The sequence below is a fragment of the Rhinatrema bivittatum genome, chromosome 4, assembly GCF_901001135.1.
Source record: "Rhinatrema bivittatum chromosome 4, aRhiBiv1.1, whole genome shotgun sequence".
NCBI lineage: Eukaryota > Metazoa > Chordata > Amphibia > Gymnophiona > Rhinatrematidae > Rhinatrema > Rhinatrema bivittatum.
Window position 1 is genome coordinate 237,234,202 of NC_042618.1, and position 20,360 is coordinate 237,254,561.

General features: G+C 47.3%; 1 protein-coding gene across 2 annotated transcripts in view; it reads right to left on the minus strand.

Annotated features, from left to right (window-relative positions):
• Positions 1-20,360, minus strand: part of LOC115090603 (sodium- and chloride-dependent betaine transporter-like) — a 368,393-nt gene that overhangs the window by 31,050 nt on the left and 316,983 nt on the right. For both annotated transcript variants that reach the window (XM_029599943.1, XM_029599944.1), the window contains exons 12-13: positions 12,133-12,235; positions 4,556-4,656 (exon numbers count right to left, since the gene is read on the minus strand). In XM_029599943.1, coding sequence (XP_029455803.1) covers positions 4,556-4,656; positions 12,133-12,235 — 204 coding nt within the window. The remainder of the gene's footprint in view (positions 1-4,555; positions 4,657-12,132; positions 12,236-20,360) is intronic.

Consider the following 20,360-nt stretch of genomic DNA (forward strand, 5'->3'; position numbering starts at 1 on the left):
TGTTCCTGAATGTACTGAAGACTCTCTGTGGCATAGAGACCATTACAGACATCTACTATTGTGAGTGTACCATCTTGTATCCAGTATACCCTGTCTACTCTTAGTCTCTCTCTACAGCTCAGCAACCCAGAGATTATAATTCCAGTATCAGAAAGACTTCAGCCTTGCCGGACACATTGACTCACTACTGCTACCACTGGTGGTTCAGCTTCCAGCCTAATAAAGAACTATTTGTGTTTGTTTCATATTCCAGCTTAGCCCGTGTTCCTCTCAGGATCTCCTCCTGGGGGCGCTGTCATCTGCCATCGGCTCAGGGATTCATCATTCCCTTCAAGTGGTCATTCCTTACACTATTGTCACCCTGTGGAAGCCAACCACTACAGACCACTAACTCCGTTTACGGAAGTATTATATAGATAGTTAACTCCTCTTTCTAATGGACTTGCCAGCAGCCTATATATAACAGATTGCTACTCCATAGTGAAGGCATTACAGATCGCTAACTCCGCCCTCCTAGAGGAGCGACACATTACAGATTGCTAACTCCTTAGTAGATTGGTTACAGATTGCTAACTCCTCCTCCTAGCAGAAGTAAGAGCGTTACAGATTGCTACTCCTCCTCCTGGCGGAGGTAAGACTGTTACAGATTACTTACTCCTCCTCCTGGCAGAAGAAGCATTACAGATTGCTAACTCCTCCTCCTGAGGAGCGAAGCATTACAGATTGCTAACTCCACCCTTCCAGAGGACCAAAGCGTTACAGCGTGCACCTGCATGCACATGTTATATAACCAGTCGCCGGGTAGCATGCACAACCTTTTAAAATCTACCCTAAAGTGGACAAAACCATGGGGCCTGATGAGGTTCACCCCAGAATACTGAGGGAACTCAGAGATGTGCTGGCGGGTCCACTGTGTGACCTGTTCAATAGATCTTTGGAAAAGGGTGTAGTGCCTAGTGACTGGAGAAGAGCGGTGGTGGTTCCGCTTCACAAGAATGGGAGCAGAGAAGAGGCTGGAAACTACAGGCCAGTTAGCAACAGCTCGGTAGTGGTAAAATTAATGTAGACTCTGCTGAAGGAAAGGATAGTGAACTATCTACAATCTGGTGGGTTGCTCGATCAGAAGCAGCATGGATTCACCAAGGGAAGGTCCTGTCAGAAGAATCTAATTGATTTATTTGATTGGGTGACTAGAGAACTGGATCAGGGAAGAGCGCTTGATATAATTTACTTGGATTTTAGTAAAGCATTTGATACGGTCTCACACAGAAGACTCATCAACAAAATGAGAAGCTTGGACGTCAGCTCCAAGGTGTTGGCATGGATTACAAACTGGTTGACAGACAGAAGACAATGGTGATGGTAAATGGAACCTACTCTGAAGACAGAATGGTGTTAAGTGGAGTGCCACAGGGATCGGTGTTGGGACCAGTTCTGTTCAACATCTTCGTGAGCGACATTGTAGAAGGGATAGAAGGTAAAGTTGTCTATTTGCGGATGATACTAAGATCTGCAACAGAGTGGACACGCCGGATTGAGTACAGAGAATGAGACGGGATTTAAGGAAGCTGGAAGAGTGGCCAAAGATATGGCAGCTGGGATTCAATGCCAAGAAATGCAGTCATGCATCTGGGATGTGATAATCTGAAAGAACTATATGCATTGGGGGGTGAAGGGCTGATGTGCACAGAGCAGGACAGAGACCTTGGGGTGACAGTGTCTAACGACCTGAAGTCAATGAAACAGTGTGATAAGGCTATAGCCAAAGCCAGAAGAAATGCTGGGCTGCATAGAGAGAGGAATATCTAGTAAGCAAAGGGAAGTGATAATCCCCTTGTACAGGTCCTTGGTGAGGCCTCACCTGGAGTACTAGGTTCAGTTCTGGAAACCGTATCTCAATGGAGACAGAGACAGGATGGAGGTGGTCCAGAGAAGGGCGGCCAAAATGGTGGGTGGTCTCCATCAAATGACTTATGAGGAGAGGTTGAAGAACCTGAATATGTATACCCTGGAGGAGAGGAGGAGTAGGAATGATATGATACAGACCTTTAGATACTTGAAAGGTTTTAATGATCCATGGTTGTCAACAAACCTTTTCCATTGGAAACAATTTAGTAGAACTAGGGGTCATGATTTGAAACTCCAGAGAGGAAGACTTAGAACCAATATCAGGAAATATTTCTTCACTGAGAGGGTGGTGGATGCCTGGAATGCCCTTCCAGAGGAAGTAGTGAAGACTAAAACTGTGAAGGATTTCAGAGGGGCATGGGATAAACACTGTGGATCCCCCAAAAGCTAGAGGATGGGAATAAATAAAAAAGTTTAACTGGCACGGAGTGGCAGTTACTACCCTTAAGAGAAACAGTGACTGCCTTGGGAAGCTTGCTGGGCAGTCTAGATGGACCATTTTTGTCTTTTTTTCTGCCATCATTACTATGACCTCAGTTATCATGGGAAGGGAAACCCCAAATCTTTGTAATAGCTTAATTCCAGTAATAAACAAAGCTGTTTTTAATCAATACATGTATATACACATATATAGCCTGAAATTTGCAAGATGAATGTTTCATACAGCATCACATTATTGAAAATAAAACGAACCATATTAAGTTAATACTCTTTAGTAATCATTTAAAGCCTGATTTACCATGGGTTTTCGCCCATTCTGTGTCTATGGGAAAAGGCTTAGACGGTAACTTTGAAACAGGCACGAGGGTGCATATGTACGAGTGAATGCCGGCTCGCACCAATGAATGCAGCCATTTTAGAACATATGAGCACATATGTGTGTATGTTATAAAATTGGCTGTACGCGCGTACATGCGAGCTCAGTTTTATATAGATGTGCATATGTGCACACAAATACCATGTCTACCGCATAAGTGGTGGGAATTTTTTTTTTTTTTTAATTTATTCTTTATTAACTTTTTCATTTATTACATCATGAAAACGCATTTATCAATATGTACTCCACATATTCAAACAAGCAATTATTCAAACAAATAATACATTCCCAACACTTTTACTGAATTGGTGTACTTAAAACATAATTGAGGGAGATCCTCCATATTTATTCAAAGAAAGAAACATCTATAGGTCCCTCTTAAAACATTGAGGGGCCTAACTAGATTTACTTAAACATATAATAAGGAGGAAGGGAACTTTATAAGGGGTGCTACTTGACCTTTTCCCAGGCTACTTGACCTTTTCCCAGTTCGCCCAATGTAGGGATAGGAATTCCTAACCATCCTAGTTTTAAAGGCTCCCTTCTCCCCTGTTAGACCCAACCATTAAAACTCGGCTCTCTAGCCTTGATTTTTTAATTTTTGACTTACATGCCAGCAATAGCAAAAGTAAAGTTACACAGTGGGGACGCCCAGCGCACGCTCGTGCATGTAAGCATTTATGCGCACATCTCTTGGTCTTCCCCTGACATATCCATGCCCCACCCAGACCATGCCCATGCCCGCCCCTTTTTTGAACTTTTAGATTTGTGTGCATACTGGGAGATAAACGTGTACACGGGCGCTCCCTAAAATCTGTGCGGCGCTCGCCGGCCCCAGACACACGCCTATCTCCCGGCTTTGGTGCGTAGGGCTTTTAAATCTGTATGCAAGTGAATCTGGTCCTAAAGTAAGAAACAGGTAATGGATTTATCCAAGGGAAGTCTTGCCTCACATATCTGAATTATTGCCAAAATAATAGGGATGTGCAGACCAAAAGTTTATGTTCATAAGTCCATACGTCGAAAGGGGGGGGTCAATTTCGGTCAATATGGACATATGGAGAATTCCATAAGTTGAGTCTATGTCCATACGTGCAAATAAAAATTTAAACCCCTCACCCTCCTTAATCCCCTCCCCCCCCAAGACTTACCAAAACTCCCTGGTGGTCCAGCGGGGAGTCAGGACACCATTTCTGAACTCCTTTGCGAGGAGCACGTGACGTCGGCGGGACCCTCGTTGCACCCTCGGGACCCTCGTTGCACCCAAAAGTTCCTTTTGGGTGCAACGAGGGTCCCAGAGCGAACGCGCGGGGAATCACGTGACGCCGCGTCACTCCGACGTGACGCCGACGTCACGTGCTCCTCGCAAAGGAGTTCAGAAATGGTGTCCTGACTCCCTGCTGGACCACCAGGGAGTTTTGGTAAGTCTTGGGGGGGGGGGGGATTAAGGAGGGTGAGGGGTTTAAATTTTTATTTAGGATCAACAATCGCGATTTCCAACGTATTCAACATAGCTATGTTGAATAAGTTGGAAATCCGATCGTTTTCGCCTCATCACTTTTTTAAGTTAAAAAAAAAAAAAAAAAAAGTTGCGTTTTACATCTAAGTTCAAAACGAATGCACACCCCTACAAAATAATAATAATATATCACAACTGCCCAGGTCACCTCTGATTTATAGGATTCGGTGCCAGAGTGAGACTCTACTTTCTTGTAAAAGGGGCTGATGGTTGTCAATCATAACAGAAAGTTAAAGAATGTCAGAAAAAATAAGATAAAAAAATACTATTTTATTAGCAGACCTGATAGGATCCCATTATACTGTACTTACTAAGCATACAAGAGGTGTGACATAAAGCCAACAAATCTTCATCAAAGGCCAGGGTCTGTAGCCAATCATGTCCTCAATGTTGTCATAGAAACGATTAGCACCTTGATAAAGAGAAGGAAGATTTTAGTCTTAAAAGTTAGTTTAGACAGAATAGTTTCAGAGTTTCCAAGCGACCTAATTTCTAGAAGACTTTTGACCATTCATATTTTTTGAATCTTCATCCAACACAATCATTTGGAAATGATATGAAAGAACTGATGACCTATGTTTTATCATTTCATGTTACTATACAAATTAAGCAACTTTTCGATTTATGTTGATTTTGGGTTTTAGTGCGTGTTAAATCCATTTAGAGCACACTAAAACCATTTGATGTACACTAAACCATTTTAATGCACATTAAATAGTTTAAGCGCACAGTAAAACCACCAAAATAACACAAAACATATCTAAAAAGAAAAAACAAAAAAAACCCCACCCCAGATTAAACAAAATGAAAAAAAAACCCCAAAACTTTTATTTCTGTGCAATTCTTTACTTATTTGTAATCCTGTTTTTTCCATTTAAAACTAGCAATGCAAGTAACAAAATGCATCAGGAACATATGAATATAAGAATTGCCATGCTGGATTACACCAAGGTCCATTGAGCCCAGCATCCTATCTCCAGTAGCCAATCCAGATCACAAATATATGGCAGATCTCATAAAGTAGATCCAATTCCTGTCATTCACTCCCAGGGATAGCAATAGCTTTCTTTAGTCTTCCTGGCTAATAATGTGTTATGGACTTTTTCCTCCAGGAACTTGCCCAAATCTCTTTAAACCCCTCTATGCCAGTCACCTTGATCATGTCCTCTAAAAACAGATTCCACAACTTGATTGTTCACTGTCTGAAAAAGTACTTTCTATGAAACATAGAAACAACGGCAGAAGAAGACCAAACGGCCCATCCAGTCTGCCCAGCAAGCTTCACACTTCTTTTTTTCTCATACTTATCTGTTTCTCTTGGCTCTTAGTAACCTTTGGTTCTAATTCCCTTTCACCCCCACCATTAATGTAAAGAGCAGTGATGGAGCTACATCCAAGTGAACTATCAAGCTTGATTAGTTAGGGGGGTAGTAACTAGGGATGTGAATCGTGTGATCGATCGTCTTAACGATCGATTTTGGCTGGGGGGGGGGGGGAAATCTGATCGCCTTAGTTTTTTTGGTTAAAAATCGTTTTATCGGGGGAGGGCGGGAAAACCGACACGCCAAAACAACCCTAAAACCCACCCTGACCCTTTAAAATAAATCCCCCACTCTCCCGAACCCCCCCAAAATGTTTTAAATTATCTGGGGTCCAGTGGGGGGGGGGGGTGGGGGGGTCCCCGGCGCGATCTCCCGCTCTCTGGCCATGGCTGCGTTAATAGAAATGGCGCCGGTGGCCCTTTGCCCTTATCATATGACAGGGCAAAGGTAGCGCCAGCGCCATTTTGGTTCCTGGCTCCCGACGTCACACGTGCAGGAGATCGCTCCCGGACCCCCGCTGGACCCCCAGGGACTTTGGCCTTTGCCGTTGAAGCAGAGAGCAGAGACGTACCTGATGAACCCCAGCATATCATCGACCCAAAGAGAGTTATTCTGACCGCTACACACCTGGTACCTCCAGGCAAGACCATTGTACCCTGCAATCTAAGAAAGAAATTGTTAGCATGGGCTCACGATTCGAAACTGCCTGGACATCCTGGTCAAAGAAGAAGTCTGGCTAAGCTACAGAGTACCACTGGTGGCCCACCATGAAGGAAGTCACCTTTGCATACGTAGCTTCCTGTTCCAATTGTGCCAGACAGAAACCTCCGCCCGGACGTCCCTGGGGCCTGCTTCATCCCTTTCCGGTACCATATGAGCCCTGGACTCACATTGCTACAGAATTTGTAGTGGACTTACCACTTTCTGGAGGTAACAATACCATCTGGACAACAGTGGATCGTTTCTCGAAGATGGCTCACTTTGTGGCTCTCCCTGGCTTGTCTTCAGTCATGGAGCTTGTTAAACTATTCATCAGCCACATCTTTTGCCTACATGGCATGCCAAAACACATTGTCTCTGACAAAGGAGCTCAATTTACAGCCAAGTTCTGGAAGGCTTTGTGTATGAAATTCGACATCACACTTGACTTCACCTCTGCATACCATCCTCAGTCGAATGGCCAAACTGAGAGAATGAATAGAACACTCAAGCAGTTCCTTCGTGCCTATGTTGGTTCACATCAGAATGACTGGGCTGAACTGTTGCCCTGGGCTGAATTCGATATCAACTCACATCCAGCATCATCTACTAGATCTACACCTTTTGAATTGGTCTACGAATGACAACCTTTACCACCTTTACCACTTCCACTTTCAGTGACGTCCCCGGCAGCTCAATCTACTGCCAAAGATATCCAACAACTCTGGAGAAAGACTAAAGAGATGCTCCAAAAAGCTGGACAAAGAGCTAAGAAGGGCTATGACGCTCACCATAGCAAAGTTCCTGAATTCCAGCCTGGTAACAAGGTCTGGCTGTCTACCAAACATCTGAGGCTCAAGTTACCATCAGCTCAATTTGCTCCACACTTTGTCGGACCCTTTCCTATCCTCCAACAATTGGGTACACTCACTCACAGTCTGAAACTTCCTCCAGCAATGAAGATTCATAATGCGTTCCATGTCTCGCTACTGAAACCGCTTGTCCTTAGCGAGTTTTCCACCAAGACACCTGAACCTACTCCTATTGATGCAGAAGAAGACATTGAGTACAAGTCTGATGCCATCCTTGATGTAAGAAAGAGAGGCAGAGTTTGGAAATACCTTCTGTCATGGGAGGGTTACGGACCTGAAGAAAAATCGGGAACCTTTGGCTAATATCATGGACAAAGAGATGCTTTGTCTATACCACCGATCGCATCTTCAAAAATCAAGACCAGGTAGGGGTCTGAAGGGGGCCCTTTGAAGGGGGGTACTGTTGCGTCCATCGGACTCAGATGGCTTCGACCTCTGTGCCTCACCTTTCTTTCTGCTCTCCCCGCTAGCTTTGGGAAGATGGCTACCACTGCATCTGCATGCCGCTCTCTTTCCGGCGTCCCTGGAACGGCAATGGCAAGGCTATCCGCCATGTTTCTCCTGAGGGCCTCTTAGGGTGCATGCGCGCATGCCACTCACGTCTGTATCCACATCATGGCGGGAACCTCGGGGGTGTCCCCCTCGAGTAACATCATGCCATCTGGGTATTTAGCCTGTCTTTCGTTTGCTAACAATTCGAGTTAGCAAGGATTAGATATGCCTCCGATCTAAGCTACTCTGCCACTTCCGTGCTGCCAGTGGAAGCTCTCTCTGCCCTTCGGGGTATTTCATCTAATCTGGATACCCGCTCCTCAGGGGCCCTTTGCTTTCTTTCAGGTGCCTATCTGGGATAGGCACCTGCTCTCCCTGCCTTGGTACCTGCAATCCAACTACTTCTGCCTGCTGGGATGTCCAACAATACAGCTACCAACTTAGTGAGTAATCTAACCTTTGTCAGTCTGTCTCATCTACAGCTCAGCACTGGGAACCTACATCTGGAACTCCCTATACTACCGTGTGCTGGTAACATCTATCATTGTGAGACGGGTCTCCTCTGCTGAGGACCCCTGGACTGCTTCTACTGGATCACCTCACTACTGCCACCTCTGGTGGTATCATCCAGCTGTATAATAAAAGACAAATCTTCTGTGTTTGCGTGTCCTCACGGGGTTCCTCCCCATGGGAGTGGCCATCTCTGCAGTGCCCAAGTATCCACTCCAACACCTCAAAACCATAACAACACAGTTGCCTCCTGCATGTCATATAGAACCCAAGAAGATAGGCCAACATCGCAGTGGAAGAACGAACATGGTCCGTGGAACAGTGGCAGGTGGCCCCTGCAGGTCGAGAAGGTTCCAGGACTGGACTTGAAGATCTGGATGCAGGTGCCTCCTGCAGGACGAGGAATCCAGACAGCTGAGGAGAAATAAACAGAGAGATAAAGAAAATAAAAAATTTACTAGAAGCAAGGTATCAAAAGTCCAGAAGCTGGGAACAAACAAGCTGGCACCTCCAGCAGGACGAGGGATACTCTGGAAAACTGGAACCAAAAATTCTTGAGAGAGGTTCTTGGGGATGAACAGATGCAGGCCTTCTGCAGATGGTAACAGAAAAAAAATTTCCTAAGTAAGCTAGCACCTCCAGCAGATCAAAGGATACGAAGAAGATTCAGGACACAAAAATTTGAACAAAGTACTTGAATCAGGAAGTCTGGAACAACGTGTGGGCCTATCACAAGAACACGTACACGGGACACATGGTCTTTGCAAACTGTTGGGGAAGCGCTAGGGAACGATGCTCCCTTCTTTGGCAGTACTGACTCTCTCCCTCTGGGCCTCATGCTGGGGGGATTTTATTGCGCCCAACATCTTTGTGCTCTGGGTGACTACCTAGTTTGCCTAATGGAAGCACTGACCCTGTGGTTTGAGTAGAGATGCACCATGCATTGAGCACATTGATGCCTCATGTGTCGTGAAGTCCAGTGCAGTTTGATTTGATTTGCTCAATGCAGCGGTATGTTTTGGGGACTTCAATGCTCTGTACATCAACTGTTTCAAAGGTCCTGATGTATCTGTTTGTGCAGCCTCTATTTCTTTCTGCTGTATCATTGATTTTCTTTTCTTAGACATGCTGATTATATCAAGTGCATTGCGAAGTTTTGGTGATTTGCTTTGGGAGGCACTTTGACCAACTCATTGGACTTATGCTGAGTGGGGGTCGATGTGTCCCAGGCTGTCCAGTCTGGGTCCTCACAGTTCAATGAAGTAGCATCTGAGGATCTGCTTCTGCTGCTTTTTGAAGAAGGGGAGGAATGATGACTTTTGGAAGCTGATATCCTTTTGCTCCTCTCTCTCAAGCTGGCTATTTTGGCTGCTCTGGACCATTGGGATCTCGGGGACATCTGACCATATGCAGAAGAGTTTGGTTGATCATGGTCTGGACCCAGGCAGAGATAACATAATTCGTAGCCATCTGTGATCAACATAATTTGGCCACATGAACAGGATTTGAAACTGGTTTTCTTGAAGGCCATTGAGAAGATTCCAGAAGCTCCTCACTGAACTTCTCCCTTTGTTTTCACTTTCTTCTTCTTCTTTTTTTTTTTAAGAAATAAAGAAGCATTGAAAAGTGCTATTGTGGATCGCTGTAAGCAGCAAGGTATCACAGTTAGACTAAGGAGAAAAAAGTTTTGAGAGAGACAGATAATCCATCCATGCAAAGCACTGATGAAATACAGATTGAGAAAACTATAAGGCAATGCCTGCATGTGATTTCCTGCACATGCTCAGTAGAGCTCACAGCTCTACTAGCTTGGAGAGACAGTTCTGTTCAGTGTCACCTGATAATATCATCCACAGATTATGGCTAATTCAGCCCTGCTTACTGACAGAAAATAAGCCATCTCTGCAGCACCTCTTCCTGCCTGCTGCTTGAAAAAAGACAATCAGTGGGAATGCTGACCTAAGGGGCTGGCTCACCATGGGACAGAGTGCATTCAACTGCTATGTCCCACAGCAACACTTGTTTGAAGAAAGACAGTAGCCCCGAGTGGGTAGGGAAGAAAATGAACTCAGGTTATGAAGAAGGGGAGATAGCAGAGCCTGGGGAGATGGGATAGAGGGGCTCTACCCACAAGTGTCCTATACTTGGACTTGTTTGGGTCTCTTCCATCATCATTTTCTTTGTGGCTTAACCACCTTAAGTCACTTGAGAGCTTCTTGTACTTCTTTTATGCCCACATGACTCAGCTTCTCTGAACTAGAGTCCTCAGACTCCCTGGATCCATTAGGGCTTGTGTAGGGTGCTCTTTCTCTCTCCAATGGTCAATTGCCTGCATAAGCCACCTCAGGGCTTGTGTCTCTTTGTGACATTCCACCCTTGCACTGTGAGTACCAGGCAGCAGTGTTGGTACTGCTCCTTGACTACTAGCTTTAAACTCGCTTTCCATGGTATAGACAGTCTTTGTCACCATGGTCTTGCTGTCCATCCTGGACTCAAGCCTGGGGTTCCAGACTTGTCACTCATCCCTTCTCTGGATGCTTTGCTTCTACTCACTGCACATTTTGACTCACAGAGGCTACCTCAGCCTCAGTGCTTTCCTTAATTGTTTTTCTGGCTTCTGCCTCCCGGCCTCTTTCTCAATGTTGTCCTCGGGAATTAAGTTAGTTATGCCAAGGCACTGCTGCTGCTCTCTAGTCTGCTTTACATTCCTATACATGGGTCACTGCTACTGCGGTACCATTCACCAGACTTCCTTTTTCTTTTCTTGCCCTCCACTGGGCTTGTTCTTGCACTTCTGGGTGCTGCTGTTTCTCTTGGAACTCTCTCTGTCCTTCCTCAGGACTCCCAGAGCTCTATTCCTTCTTTATTTTCCTCAGTCTTTATCATGTCCTCTTCAGATCTTTCTATGATATCTCAGTCAGGCCTCTCTGTGTCACCTCTGTCAGGTTTCTCTGCCTGTTCTTGTAGTTCCTTCTTTAGCATGGTGACCTCTGTAGCGAGTTGCATCACTGGACCTTCATATTTTTTTCTTGTCCTGTACTGGACTTGCTCTTGCATTTCTGGATATACTTCTACTATCTGCTCCACCAGTGTAGTCACTGCTGGCACTGGTTCTATGCTAGGCCTTCCGGCAGCGCCATCCACTGACCACTCCGAGATGATCCTGATTGACCTTTTCTCCCTCTTGATCCTTTGAGGTTGTATGCACCTGAAGGGTGCATTCCCAGTCAGATGGCTCATAGGTTTGATGAGCTTGTTCTGGTTCCAGCATTTCCAAGCCTGTCTCTGGCCTCACTTGGAAAGTTGTCTAATTGTTGCCAGTAGTCTCCTGCAGAACCCCTATGGTACTCAGTTCTTCTACAGGGTGGCCCATGGAAAAGTAGCCTGCCTCCAATACCAGTGCATTTGAGGCAGGCTACTTTTCCATGGGCCACCCTGTATAATGCATTGGTACTATGCCCAATGAGCCTGCATAGCAGCTATAAACTGCTGCTGTGCCTCCGCAAGAGTTTGAATCTGGCTTCTTAGGACACTTTCTGATAGCTGCCTCTGCCTTCCAGAAGGGTTAGAATCCAGTCCTGAATTTTAGGTTCACTTGCACTCTACTACAGCCAAGGCTGACTTGCTTCTAAAGAGCTCCATCTTGTTTAACAAGTTTTCTTCTCCTTTTTATACTTCCAAAAAAAAAAAAAAAAGATAAAAAATACTCCCTGCTACATCCAAGTGATCCAGATTAGCTCATCAGAAACAGGCCACTAGACTTGATGAACTATTGGTCTGAGCCAGCATAGCACTTTTTATGTACTTATATAGTAATCCTGTATTTCAGATATAATTAGATGAAAGGATTTCCTAACAATTTAATAGTAATTTAATGGCTATTGTTTTAGTTTGGTCAGTTGTCAGATTTATTCATGGAACATACATTTTATGTTAAACTCCTGGTCTTCTTAAATACTAGTTCTGTGAATGACTATAGTAAGTTCTACTTACCATATATCCAGCTGATGCTGAGAGTTTCGCACATTCCCACCAATAAGAGGCAAGTGCCACTAACTGCATAATAATCAAAGAGCTGGAAAATGTACATCCCACCCTATGAGAGGCAGAAAAGCCTGTGAGCTGGAATTAGTTAAGTGTTAACTTAAATCTATCTCGATAATACAATGAGAGAAGGAAGGATTTGAAAAACATTTTTCTAGGGATATTATGGTAGCAAATTTAGAGACCATACTACACAACAGAACTTAAGTGGCTGAATTTATTTATGCATTTGTAATGGGACCCACCAGTCATGTTACCAGTAAGTCATGAGTAAACCCTTAGTGCAGTTAGTGCTTTAGAGAGTAATTAGGAGGAGGAACCATTCATACACAGCCCCTCCCTTTGAGGGATTTGGAATGGCCAACCCCTTCTTGAGGTTTTAAAGCAGCTTTTCACAGAGAGCTCTGGGGGCAGTGTTGATTTTTGGAGATTTAGGAGGTGTATGGAGGCTTTGCCTCATTTGGATTTTTGGGCCTGCTCTGGGGCTCCAACAAACTCTGCTGGTAGTCTGTGAGTTGGGTTAGGGATCTGCCTTTCTCCTTTCCAGTTCCTGGTGGGTAAGGGCTGTATCCTGGGAATATTTTAGACTTAAAGGCTTTAATTTGTAGGAGCCCTGTGAGACACCTGGGCCTTTCTTGGATTCAGGGTATGGGGAACCCTTTGACTGGGACACCCAGAGATAGCGCAGTTGCTTACCTGTAACAGGTGTTCTCATAGGACAGCAGGATGTTACTCTTCACATGTGGGTGACATCATCCGATGGAGCCTGGCACGGAAAACTTTTGTCAAAGTTTCTAGACGCTTTGACCAGCACACTGAGCATGCCCAGCATGCCACTATCCTCGCGTCCATGCGAGGTCCCCTTTCAGTCTTGTAACATATTAAAAAATGAGCAAAAAATAAAACAACAAACTGGAGGGAGAACTCAACTCCATGGGAAGGTGGGTGGGATTCCTGAGGACTAACACCCTGCTGACTGAGGAGAACACCGGTTTCAGGTAAGCATCTGCACTTTTTCTTAGGACAAGCAGGATGGTAGTCCTCACATGTAGGTGAATACCAAGCTTCAGACTGTCCCTGTTAGTAGGTGAGACAAACAGCAACCGAACAAAGTGCCAATGGGCCCAAAACAACTGTGGCAGGGGACTGTCTGGTTAGGCACGAGGCAAGAAGAGTTGGGTTCAGGTATGGAACAGATTGTGCAGGACGGATTGACCAAAGGCATTGTCCTGATGTCCATCCTTGTCCAGGCAGTAATGAGCCGCAAACGTGTGAAGAGAACTCCAGGTTGCGGCTCAGCAAATTTCAATAAATGGGGTTTGCTCGCAAATGAGCCACTGATGTCGCCATGGTCCACACAGAGTGAATCTTTACTCTGCCTGCTAGCAGAAGGCCTGCTTGCGCATAGCAGAAGGTGATGCAAGCCACCTACTAGTTGGATAAGGTCTGTTTGCCCACTGCCATTTTCAGCCTATTGGTATCGAAAGACACAAAGAGCTGGGTGGCCTGCCTATGGCCGGCTGTGTGATCTAAATAGAAAACCAAGGCCCTCGTGCAGTCCAAAGTATGAAGAGCCCATTCCGTGGGTGGGAATGAGGCCTAGGAAAGAAGGTGAGTAAAACAATGGACTGATTAAGGTGAAAATCAGTCACAACCTTAGGCAGGAACTTAGGGTGCGTATGCAAGACCACGAGATCGTGAAAGAACCTTGTGTATGGTGGGTACGTAACCAAGGCCTGAAGTTCACTGACCCTTTGAGCCAAAGTAATCACCACCAGGAATAAAACTTTCCAGTTGAGGAACTTCGGGATGCAGGAATGCAGCAGCTTGAAGGGAGGACACATGAACCACGTTAGGGTAATGTTGAGGTCCCAGGACTCAACAGGAGGCTGAAGAGGGGGCTTCAGCTGGAGCAGGCCCCTCATAAAGCGACCTACTAAAGGCTGCACCAAAACAGGTGTACCAGTGACCCCTCGATGGTACGCACTGACAGCACTAAGATGGACCCTCACTAAGATGGTCTGAAGCCCAGACTTGGAAGAAAGATGCCGGCATGATGGGAAGAAAGATGCCGGCATGATGTTCCGACGAATGTCGGTATATAAAAATCAATAAATAAAATCAATCAATAAATAAATAAGTAGTCTAATAGTTGGGGAAGGGGACATGTGAATGAATCCAGGCCATGTACCGCAAACCAGACAAAGAATATTTTCTACTTCAAGCTGTAGGACTTCCTGGTGGAAGGCTTCTTAGAAGCCACGGGATGTGCATTCGTCCTGGATCGGGGAGCCTGAAATCTGAAGGAATTTTCCCCGAAATTTTGGGAAAAATTTGTTTCGGGTTTAGTGTGCACTAACAGGGAGTTACTGCGCACTAAACCAAAATTCGGGTCTCCCCGAATTTTAAAGGCCCAAACTGTGGGAAACCAAAATTTCCCGTAGATGGCTGATAACGAAGGCCGAACCGAAAGGTTTGGCCGAAGCACATCCCTAGCCAGCACCTGGAAGACACTGTCTGAAAGAGCCAAGGGCTGAAGGACTATGCACTCAACATCCAAGCCATCAGGACCAATGCCCGGAGGTTCGGAAGGCGCAGGGTGCCCTCATTCTAAGTGATTAGATCGGGCACAGTCCCCAGCTGGATGAAGGTCCTGAATGACAGGTCCTGCAGCAGCGGGAACCAGACCTGTCAGGGCCAAAAGGGGGCACCACGAGGATCATGTTCCCTCTGTCCAGTTGAAGCTTCAGTGGTGTCTTCAAGAGGAACGGGTTATGCATACAGTAGGCCTCTCCCCCAGTGGAGGGAGAAGGCATCGCAGGCCAATGTCTGCCCCCCCAATGTCAGGGAGCAGAACTTGCTCACTTTGTGATTGTGCGGGGAGATGAAGAGGTCCACACCTGGTGTACCCCACTAATGAAACAGTTTGGCTGCGACCTCCGGGTAGGGACCACTCAGGTGGCTGGAAGGAGTGACTCAGCCGGTCTGCCAGAACGTTCAGATTCCAAGGTAGGTATGTCACTCATAGCGACATCCCCTATGACAGGGCCCAGGTCCACACCCACCACCTCGTGACAGAGGAAGAATGAGCCTGTGCCTCCCTGTTTCTTGTTATACCACCTCGCTATCTGGTTGTTTGTCTGGATCAAGATTTCCCTGCATGACAACCGGTCTCTGAACACCCACAAGGCATAGCGGATTGCCCGAAGCTCCAGAAAGTTTATTTGACAGCGGGCTTCGTGAGTGGTCCAGAGACCTTGCGTGTGGATGCCATCCACATGGGCTCCCAAGCCCTGAAAGGAGGCATCGATGGTGAGGATCACCTGAGATGGAGCAGTTTGGATGGGAATACCCTGCTCCAAATTGGAGAGGCCTTCCCACCAGGACAGAGATGCCTGCAGAAGTTCTGTGACTGCAACAAAAGTCTCAAGGTCCAGGGAGGCCTATTGTCATTGTGACCATAAGGTCCACTGAGCCCTCTTCATGCACAGGCGGGCGAGAGGGGTGACATGGACCGAAGCCTCCATATGGCCCAAAAAATGGAGCAGAAGGCGGGCAGTTACATGCCGGCTGCTGCGGACAAAGGTCGCCAGCGAGGCGAGGGCAAGAGCTCGATCTTGAGGAAAAATTGCTTTTGCCTGCACCGTGTCTAGTCTGGCCGCTATGAGGTCCAGCAGAGGAAAGGGCAGAGGGGTAGTTATTGACGAACCCCAAGACTTGCAGTGTCTGCACTGTTACGGCTAAAGCATTCAAGGTCCCTGCACGGGAATTGCTCTTGACCAACCAGTCATCTAGGTATGGGAATACATGTATTGCCCAATAGGGATGTGCATTCGTTTTTTGACGATTAGGAAATTCATACGAAATTTCCTGAATTGTCATGTATCGGTAACACCGATAACCGATTGCATTTTCCCTGAAAAATCGGTTATCGGTTTAGCGGTTTAGTTGAGACAGTACCCTGGATGGATGATAGAAAGGACCCATCGGTCCGAAGTGATCTCTTCCCAGCAATGGGTGAAGCCGATGAGCCTGTCACCCACTGGGGGATCCAGTGTCAGGGGTGCGCTTGACTGACTCATGCTTTCTCGCTGCCCGTCAAAAGCTCATTGCCGGGGCCTACTGGGGTTCTGTCTAGGGCCTAGGCACATGCTGGTGGCAGGGCTGGTCCTTAGAGTCAGTGTGTGATGTGCGGGCATGGGAGGTCGGAGGATAATATTTCCTCTGCATATAAAAAGGCTTTCGGGATCCCAGCCTGGCGGATTTCCTGGCTGAGGAAGGGGCGTTGGAGGTGCTAGCGGAGAGCTGTTGAAGGGTATCATGGTGGTCCTTTAATTGTGCTACCGCATCCTGGATCTTATCCCTAAAGAGATTGTCACCTGTGCAGGGGAGGTCAGCTAGCTTCTCCTGTACCTCCAGATGGAGGTCAGAAGCTCTGAGCCAGGCCATCCTCCTGGTGCTAATGCCAATCGTGGCTATGCGGGCCGCCATCTCAAAGACATCGTAGGTGGATCATACCTCATGCTTGCCAGCTTCTAAACCCAGCAAGATGATGGCCAAGAGCACCTCCTGTTGCTGCTCAGGCAAACCTTCTGCGAGGTCCTGAACTCGCTTCCAGAGGTTGCGGTTATACTGAGTCATGTATAGCTGGTTGGCGGCAATACGGGCGACCAGCATAGCATCCTGGAAGACTTTCCTGCCCAAGGCATCAAACTCCCTATGCTCTCACCCCAGGGGGGCAGAGGCGTGAGTGCGAGAGTGCCTGGCCTTCTTCAGAGCAGACTCCACAACCACCAACTGGTGGGAGAGGTGCGCTTGTCAAATCCCATGGCTTGCTGCACCAAATAGGTGGCATCAGCCTTTTTATTGATGGGGGAAATAGAAATCGGGTGCTCCCACATCCGAAGGAGAAGGTCCTTGAAGATGTTGTGGATGGGAACCACCACAATCTCCTTAGGAGCGTCAACGAACTGGAGTACTTCCAACTGGAAGGGAATGGCTTCGGCCATGGCCCTGACAAACCCTGTGAAGGTCCAGCATGATGTGGGCGAGACCCGTGAGGGATATCAGTCCTGGGCTCCGATGGATTTGAGGCCTCGAGGACACTGTGGGAATTGATGGTTCCCCTGGCATCGTGACTGGAGGTCGCTGGAGGCCGGAAGGACCCAGTAAGGGCTCGGGTAACCAAGGCATCAGGAACATGGTGCCAGCCTTATCTTCCTCCTTGGAGGACCCGATGATCGGTATTGCACCGGTGGAGGGCATCAGTGGCCACTGGAACTGAAGGCCCCTTGGGCACTGGCTGCATCGGTAGGGCACCTAAAAGGATGTCCAGTCGCTCCATCATGGGTGCTAGAATCGATGGCGGAGGCTCGGGCCCTGCTATGGGGGCCAATGCTCTGAAGCGCCTGAGCACCGCTGACTGCACCCTGAGGTCCAACTCCTCCTGAAAGTCCAGTAAGGCCAGAACTGAGGTAGGGGGACAAGGTGTTACGGCTCTTCCTCAGGTCTCTGAGGTGGCACGGTGCCTGGCACCAATATCAATGGGGAACACCTGGGACTCCCAGGGACATTGGAGGATGGGGCATCTGATGGCCGGTGTTGCTTCGGTGGCAGTACGGCCTCCACCAGTACTGCACCAGAACCGGAACCATGTGCTGACAGTGAACGGTGATGATGCTTGTGGGATCTCCCATGGTGCTTGGACCTGTGTTGCCCTGATGCCGAGGAGGCGGAGGACCCCAATGTCTGGGATACTGGTGACATCAAAGAGGATCTGTCACCATCCCTGCAATCCTTTGAAGAAACAGCGAGAGGGAGCATATCAAGGGGCTCCCCGCTACCTCTTGGCTCCGATGCAGGAGTGGAAGGAGCAGACTTTGAAGAACTGAAATGTTTCTCCATCTTAACAAGACATGCCTGACAGATTTGGGAGTCATCTGGTCACACAGACGACACTCATGGACGTCATGCAAGGCCCCCGGGAAGAGGATGCAAACCTCATCCATGATGGATATGGTCCGCTGGCACTGGGGGCACCAACAAAAACTGGATGATGCCATGCAAAAAACACCCAGCTTGCGGTCGATGACCAGCGGTCACCACGAGGCGAGTAGTCAGGAATCGACCACAGATGAGGAAAAAAGGCAGCAAATAACCTACTATGCCAAGGAGGTACCATCCGAGAAGGGAGACCCGATGAGGAAGATGAGAAAAAACCCAATACTTGTCGAGAAAATAAGAAAATAGAGGAGCATCACAAACCACGAGGCAACTTACCGTGGAAAAGAAGAAACTGAAGGGGGACCCCACATGGATGCATGGATAGTGGCATGCTCAGAGTGCTGGTCAAACCTTCTAAGAAACTTTGACAAAAATTTGCCATGCTGGGCTCCATCGGATGATGTCACCCACATGTGAGGACTACTATCCTGCTTGTCCTAGGAGAAAGGGAAGATCTGCCCTACAGGTGGTGACCCGTTGCAAGAATAAACTCTAGTGTTTGCATCAGTTTTGGGGACACTATTTGGTTTTTGAAGATCTAGGAGGAAAGTTTGGCTGCCCCTCTTCCTTCCCATCAAAGGACGCGTGAAGCTCCTGTTCCAGTTTGGATTCCACCCATCTGAGATCCTTAAAGAAATCTAAAAACCTAGAAGACCAAATAACTGTGAGTAAAAAGAACTTTAAGATCACTGAGGACCATCTGGAGTCATCATACCTTAGGGAGAGAGAGAATGTAGCTCTCTGTGCAGAGACAGTAACTTTATATTTTTTGCCAGTTTGGCAGGGGTTTCCTGCCCATCTAAGAGAGACCCTGCCCACCTGGGGACTCTATTTTTCCAAGCCCTGGAAGGTAGAGGTTTCCTGATTCTGTTGCCAGAGATTCCTGCACAGATTGAGGACAGAGATTATAAAAGTAAAAGATTCTTGTGCTGTGGATTAAGTGGTTGTGCCATTCTTCACCAAATTTCAACAGTAAAGACTTTAAATTTGGACACTAACTCAGTGGCTCCAGTGGTTTTATTTGGCATATTCAGCACACTTTCGGGTGTAACCAACAGCCTTCTCCCAGAGACAAGAACAAATATGTCAAGGGTCACTCTTAGCACTTGGGGCTTTGGAAGTACTCTTTCCTCCTACCAACTCGACAAAGAATCCAGGCCCTGGAAGTAAGAGATTATTCAAACTAGCCTGGTAAGGCTCCAGCTCCAAAGAGTCAAACAAATTATTTTACGGCCCCACCCATGCAGGACAGGCACACTGGGATGGGGTTATATATTTATTTATATATTTATATTACTTTGAATAATGGGGCGGATTTTAAGAGCCCTGCGCGCCGGTGCGCCTATTTTACATAGACCTACCGGCGCGCGCAGAGCCCCGGGACCCGCGTAAGTCCTGGGGTTTTCCGAAGGGGGCGTGTCGGGGACGTGTCGGGGGGCGGGCCCGATCCGCGCGGCGTTTTCGGGGCGGGACGTAGTGTTTCGGGGGTGGGCCTGGGGGGCGTGGTTATGGCCCGGGGCGGTCCGGGGGCATGGCCGCGCCCTCCGGACCCGCCCCCAGGTCGCGTCCCGGCGCGCGGGGATTTACGTCTCCCTCCGGGAGGCGTAAATCCCCCGACAAAGGTAAGGGGGGGGGGGGGTTTAGACAGGGCCGGAGGGGGGGGTTAGGTAGGGGAAGGTGAGGGGAGGGCAAAAGAAAGTTCCCTCCGAGGCCGCTCCGATTTCGGAGCAGCCTTGGAGGGAATGGAGGTAGGCTGCACGGCTCGGCGCACGCTGGCTATACGGAATCGGTAGCCTTGTGCGCGCCGATCCAGGATTTTAGCGGATACGCGCGGCTACGCGCGTATCTACTAAAATCCAGCGTACTTTTGTTTGCTCCTGATGCGCCAACAAAAGTACGCCAAATCGCGCTTTTTGAAAATCTACCCCAATATGTGCAGGGTTTAATGTTGAGCAGCAAGCTTATAGCATGAGTTTCATCACTGTCAGTTGGATCAAGGATTTTGCCATGAAATCATAGCATTATTGTACAATAATAAACTTTTTTTTTTTGCTTATACATTTGTATAGACTGAATGTTTGACTTTTCTTGATCTACTTGAAGACAGATATCAGGAGAATTTCCAGTAGCCTACATTGTTGCAAAGTAAACATGCTCTTTTGTACACTCATATC